This window comes from Tachysurus vachellii, chromosome 2, assembly GCF_030014155.1.
Source record: "Tachysurus vachellii isolate PV-2020 chromosome 2, HZAU_Pvac_v1, whole genome shotgun sequence".
Classification (NCBI taxonomy): Eukaryota; Metazoa; Chordata; class Actinopteri; order Siluriformes; family Bagridae; genus Tachysurus; species Tachysurus vachellii.
Window position 1 is genome coordinate 3,865,786 of NC_083461.1, and position 6,843 is coordinate 3,872,628.

General features: G+C 43.1%; 1 protein-coding gene across 1 annotated transcript; it reads right to left on the reverse strand.

The window, feature by feature from the left end:
* Positions 1-2,226: 2,226 nt before the first annotated feature.
* On the reverse strand, positions 2,227-3,871 carry LOC132862284 (ribonuclease inhibitor-like). The gene is made up of 3 exons (XM_060894238.1): positions 3,383-3,871; positions 2,944-3,120; positions 2,227-2,799 (listed from the first exon to the last, which is right to left on the reverse strand). Exons 1-3 carry the CDS (start codon positions 3,607-3,609, stop codon positions 2,763-2,765), a joined length of 441 nt encoding a protein of 146 aa, XP_060750221.1. The 5' UTR covers positions 3,610-3,871; the 3' UTR covers positions 2,227-2,762.
* Between the last annotated feature and the right edge of the window lie 2,972 nt (positions 3,872-6,843).

Here is a 6,843-nt window from a genome sequence, read left to right on the forward strand (position 1 = left end):
TTGGATCATTTGCAGAGGACGGACTGCGTTCATAGATAGCCCTGCCAACAGTGAGGTGCAGTAATCCAGTCTAGAAATGACAAGAGACTGAACAAGTACCTGAGCAGCCTGTGTGGACAGAAATGGCCGAATCCTTCTAATGTTGTAGAGAAGAAACCGACATGAGCGAGTCACATTAGCAACATGAGAGGAAAAGGACAGTTGATTGTCCATGGTTACCCCAAGGTTGCGAGCTGTGGCTGAAGGGGTGATCAGATCGTTGTGCAAGGATATAGCAAGATCATGACCTGGGGATGAATCACCTGGGATGAAGAGCAGCTCAGTTTTGCTAGGATTAAGCTTTAACTGATGAGCAGTCATCCATGATGAAATTTCTGCCAGACATGCAGAGATCCGGTCAGAAGCTGTGGCATCTGCGGGTGGGAAAGAGAAGATAAGTTGTGTATCATCAGCATAGCAGTGGTAAGAGAACCCATGTGAGGAAATAACTTCCCCAAGAGAGTGAGTATACAGGGAGAAAAGAAGAGTACCAAGTACTGAGCCTTGTGGGACGCCAGTGGAGAGTCTGCGTGGAGCAGATGTCACTCCCCTCCATGTTACCTGATAAATCTTTTCTGACAATGCTCTTGTTTTGAACAAATCTGCTGAACAATGACAGCTTTGTCAGGAATGAATGATCCACTGAACCACTGGACAATTTCCTGAGCAGTTACACGGGAGGGTCAGGGCTTCATTCACCATCGATTCTCTGACGATGAAGGCTTGGCACTGATGCATCAGCAGGTAAACTAACAGATCAGAGAATAAATCAGAAAAGATATTTTGAATATGTGACACCATAAATCCATAATTTAAAGCTGTTTCTTTTGGAAAACAATCCTCGTTCAGTACATTGTTCAGGTCGTCTAAGCCTGATTGATTCAGTGCAGATCTGAGCACAATTGCTGTGTTCATATATGTTTAAATAAACTGAACCAAGGAACAAAACTCAACAGGCTCCAGAAACAAACAGTCCAGACTTTTGAGAATGTTAAAAATGTTATTCTTAATCTCTCTTGTCCAAAACGCCTCCATACAATATTCTGTATCCCAGAGGTATTCAACTAAAATTTAAAGAGGTCCAGTAAGAGAACAATTCTGGAAGCGAAGGTCCGGAAGATCATAATGTCTAACTAGTTAGTGTGATATATATTTATGTAGCCTAGTAGTTGTATGAACATCTGCAAGCAATCAACACCTGACTGTCAAATCAAATAAATTCAGTACAAGTCAAAAACCTTTTGACAATATTTATTGTCACGTAACATAGAACTGAACATATGTATGATTGTAGATATGTATAAGGTTCTCTCATTAAATAAATAAAAGTAGGGCTACATTTCAATATAAGAGAAAATAAATAAAATGTGAAAATTGTGTATGTTTAAATAAAGTGCTTAACTTTCCCTTTTATAGAGGACTGAGCTCTAGCTTGGTTTGGCAGGATGTTAAACCTGGGCTTGAATGGAGTCAGGGCCATTGTCATACAGTACATTGCCTGGAACCATATTTAGTTTGGATTATGTTCATTGTAGAGAAAGCTGCCTCGCAGTTGTATGTAGAGCCAAACATGGTCAGGATGTATAGGGCTACTTCCCTCAGACTTGGGAAAGCTGTCTCAGGGACGCCGTCTTCAGATTTGAGTGGATGTGTTTGTTCAAAACCTTTATGTTTTGTCTCATAACGGCGTTTCACATTGTCACGTTTAATAAGTGCCACAGTTTCTGAACATATGACACACTGGTTTAGTGTGAAGTGGGAAGTGTGAACACAAATGAGTCTGTCCATTCTGTAGTAAATGTTTTCGCTGTACACTTTTCTTTTTTTGGAGAGCGCCATTTGTTCTTTATTCTTCCTTTCTCCGTCTCACTCGTCTCTATTTCTCCTTTTCTCCATCTTACTCATCTGTTTCTCTCCCTTTGTTTTCTACATGTCTGTCTTACTTTCATATGTAACTTTACTCTAATTCTCTCTCATCTGTCTTGCGCTGTTGAGTCGCAGTGTTTAATTCAGGAATGCACAGATTTGATTGGCTGAGTGTTATCACGTAGGATGGATTAACTCGCATGCAATTGCTCTGTGCGTTTCCACTAAATTTACCGTAAAGATTGCAAAAGCTGTGCCGGTTAAAACAGAAGCATCCCGTCAAATTTTAAAGTGTAACCTTTTGTTTTGGCCGTAGGTCTGGGTCCGTATTGGACAGATTCCGGACCCGGACCACGGTCCGCCTGTTAGTGACCTATGAACTACACCAAAAAAGAAGATTCCTTTAATGTTTAAAAGAATTTTAATAAAGATTTTAAAAGTGTTTGGTGAAAAGGGATTGAAAAGAAGACACTTTTAAAGGAAAATAAATAAATCAAGATTATAACTGTGAGTCAATCATCTGTGGAGAAACAAATATGAGATACAATTAATGAGGTAAAAATAATCTATAAACATCAACACACGGGTGTGTATTTGTGTAATCAGTGTGATGATGTGATGATATCTCTGTGTTATGTGTAGATGCTGAAGGATTTGACTTTGGATTGTAAAATATGTTAAAGTGTGAAGCTGTAGCTGAGAGGATAAAAGGATGTGATCACAGTTATTGTTATGGATCTTCTACCTCTGAATATGAATGATTCGGCTCCCAAACTGCTGGAAATGTTGGACGTGTTCTAACGCTTCACCACCATAACTGATTTATCCTGGAAAAAAGGTCTGAGGAGAGACTCCTGTCATACACCAGACCTGGTGAGTGTCTCATTCTTAATGCTGAAAAACACAACAGGACAGAATTACAGACAAATTTAAACACATTGCTTATGAACAACAGAAGCATAAATACACACATTTTACAGCGCACAGTGAATAATACTCAATAACATACAGTAAAGAGACAGTAAGTCAGTAACTCACTGTAGTGTCTCCAGTTTACAGTGTGGATCCTTCAGTAGATCAGAGAGCAGCTTCACTCCTGATTCTCCTGGATAATTATTGTACAGATCCAGTTCTCTCAGGTGTGATGAGGAGTTTGACCTCAGAGCTGAAGCCAGAGCAGCACAACCTTTACCTGTAATAATGCAGTAACACATCCTGCAAGAAAGAAAACCTTCTCACACTTAACACACTCAGTTTTTGTATTGAAAACATGAACTACACAAAATCTTTATGTACAGTACATTTACTCTCCATCTCACACACACAACAATGACAATATATCAGATCACTACAATTACAGTTACCATACGGTACCATACATGTAGTGTTTATTAAAACTCTGTGTGTGTGTGTGTGTGTGTGTGTGTGTGTGTGTGTGTGTGAGTGTGTGTGTGTGTGTGTGTGTGCATGTGTGTACCTCAGTATCTCCAGTGTACAGTGTGGATTCTTCAGACCATCGGAGAGCAGCTTCACTCCTGAATCCTGCAGTTCATTGTTACTCAGGTCCAGTTCTCTCAGACTGGAGGAGTTTGAGCTGAGATCTGAGGACAGAACTCTACAGCTTTCCTCTGTCAGATTACACTGAAACAGCCTGGAAGAGAAATGATGAAGTCTTTGATTTATAGTGAAATGAGGGGTTTCCATCAGTGAGAAATAAAGTGTCTACCTGAACACAACGAGCTCGGATGCAGGTTAGAAATCTGGGTGTAATAGTCGACTCTGACCTCAGCTTCGTTCCTCACATCAATAATATCTCTAAAGTCACATTTTATCATTTGAGGAACACTGAAAGAATTTGTCCATTTTAATGTAGAGAAGAAACAGAAAAACCTTTTCTACATTTAATCATTCCAAGTAGATTAGATTAATGTAACACTCTCTTTTATGTATTTTACAAAAAAACCCTTTATCCATTACAGTTAGTAACCAAATCACTCCTATTGTACAGGAACTGTACTGGTTACCTGTGACATCCACAATCATTTTAATATCATCTCAAATATTTATTTATCATCAACAAATGCTGACTTCCTGTCAGGCAGAAGAACGTGCCGGAAACCAAAATGCAGTTCACAATGTTTATTGGAGACACAAAAGGGCAAATGTAGAAAACGGCTAACCAGAGCCCAGTTTCAGGTGTAGCAAAACCTGGTGAATGCTATGATACGTCGAGTATTTAGCTTGAGTAGTCCAGCAAGGTTTGTCAGCCTAAACTGTAGAACAGACAGTGAGCTTGGTGGGGAACGAAGGTTATATAGCCTGGAGCCTGATGAGTGCCAGGTGTAGAATGTTAGTAGGTAGGAGAGCTGCTAGGAGTGATAGGTGTGTTAGGTGAAGGTGTGGCAGGTGGATCCCTGACAGTACGACCCCTCGACCCCGGGGCGCAGGACGAAGTGGATGGGCGGCGTGGAACTCCTCCAGGAGTGTTGGATCTAATATGTTCCGTCTTGCCACCCATGATCTTTCCTCGGGGCTGTAGGTTGGGGTGATTGAAGTACAGCCGGTGTTCTTGCAGCAGGTTAAGGATTTTCGCAGCTCCTCTAGGGCCGCTGGGACCAGTGGAAGCGGGTACGGAAGTGGAGATATCTGTGCGTTTAGGCCCCTGTAGTTGATGCATGGCCGCAGTCCACCATCCTTCTTCTCTACGAAAAAGAAGCTTGAATCGGCCGGGGAGGAAGACGGGGTGATTAAGCACTGTTGGAGGGCCTGTTGGATATAACCCTCCATGGCTCGATGTTCCGGGGCTGACAGGGGATAAACTCGACCCTTAGGCAGCTTGGCCCCCGGCCTCAGGTCGATGGCACAGTCCCATTGCCGATGTGGGGTTAACTGGGTGGCGGCTTCCTCACTGAAGACGTCAGCGATGGCTTGATATTCTGGTGGAATGTCCACAACAGTTCCTCGGTGAAGTGTTCTGTTCTGTGCGCTCTTCCGTGACATTCGGCTGCGTTTCCGGAAAAAGTAGCCGGGAGAGCCATCGGGCTGCCGGATGGTGGTGAAGCTTGGCTAGCAGCAGCCGGCACAAACGCCTCTCGGAGCGCGGTGGTGAGCTCCCTCACAAACTCTGACGAGGCAGCCGGTTGTGAATCCATGACGAGGTAACGCTGGTTCTTTTCTCCCGTTTTCTGGTGCCCCTCGGTTGAAGGTCCGTTCTTCTGTCAAGCGGAAGAACGTGCCGGAAACCGAAATCACAGTGTTTATTAGAGACACAAAAGGGCAAATGTAGAAAACGGCTAACCAGAGCCTAGTTCCAGGTGTAGCAAAACCTGGTGAATGCTATGATACATCGAGTATTTAGCTTGAGTAGTCCAGCAAGGTCTGTCAGCCTAAACTGTAGAACGGACACTGAGCTTGGTGGGGAACGAAGGTTATATAGCCTGGAGGCTGATGAGTGCCAGGTGTAGAATGTTAGTAGGTAGGAGAGCTGCTAGGAGTGATAGGTGTGTTAGCTGAAGGTGTGTCTGGTGGATCCATGACACTTCCTTAAGTGGAAGTTCCTTAACTTCATTTAGTGTCGCTGCTCCCAGGATGTGGATCTCACTCTCAGTGTTTATCCATCAGTCACCTTCACTAAATACATTTACAAAGCAGCTTAAACATGTGTGTGTGTGTGTGTGTTTGTGTGTGTGTGTGTGTGTGTACCTCAGTATCTCCAGTGTACAGTGTGGATTCTCCAGACCATCAGAGAGCAGCTTCACTCCTGAATCCTGCAGTTTATTGTAACTCAGGTCCAGTTCTCTCAGACTGGAGGAGTTTGAGCTGAAAACTGAGGACAGAACTCTACAGCTTTCCTCTGTCAGATTACACTGTAAGCGACTGGAAGAGAAATGATGAAATATCAGAACACTGATCTCAAACACACAAACACAGCCATAATCCAGCTAAATTTGAAGATGTAACAGAAATGTCAGTGTGTTTGTGTCACACACAAATCAGAGGACAGGACACCACATCCCCACGTTTACAGGAGCAGGGACGTCTTTCTGCACTTCACAACATACAGACATATTCGTTTGTTCAATCTAAAACACTGACTATACACATAGCAGGGAAATCTAACCCACCTTGTAGGTAAAAATCTAACACAACACTACCACTACTGTGTGTTACACTAAAGGATTTGTGTAGGTGGGCTTCAGGTGGCTATAAGTGACATGGTAGAATGTAGTGTACCAATGTGTAATATTTTATCAGTACATAATGATGAACAGAGAACAAAACCAGCCTGATACAACGTTGTACAAAAATGTAGATTCACTACAGCTGCTTATAAATACAAACACAGTTCACAGCTTAAAACCTTCAAAATCCACAGAAAGTTTCGAAAGAACAAAACCTGTCGTCTCTTCAACAGTAACGGCGATAAACCTGACCGACCGTCACGTGCAACCGTCTTTGTGTTCACCGTCTGTTTTTACCACATCCACCATCTTCTGATGCAGTGAACCAGACAAAAAAACTGTGTCTATAATTCAACCACAAGAGATTAACAACAATCACGATCCAAGAACAAGAATGTGATCAGTCATTAACAGTTTGGTGTCTTTGTCGAGCTCCAAGTAGAACAAAACAGGACTTTTTAATAACAGCGGTCATGACACCACACTGGGGGCACGGTGGCTTAGTGGTTAGCACGTTCGCCTCACACCTCCAGGGTCGGGGTTCGATTCCCGCCTCCACCTTGTGTGTGTGGAGTTTGCATGTTCTTCCCGTGCCTCGGGGGTTTCCTCCGGGTACTCCGGTTTCCTCCCCCGGTCCAAAGACATGCATGGTAGGTTGATTGGCATCTCTGGAAAATTGTCCGTAGTGTGTGATTGTGTGTGTGAATGAGAGTGTGTGTGTGTGCCCTGTGATGGGTTGGCACTCCATCCAGGGTGT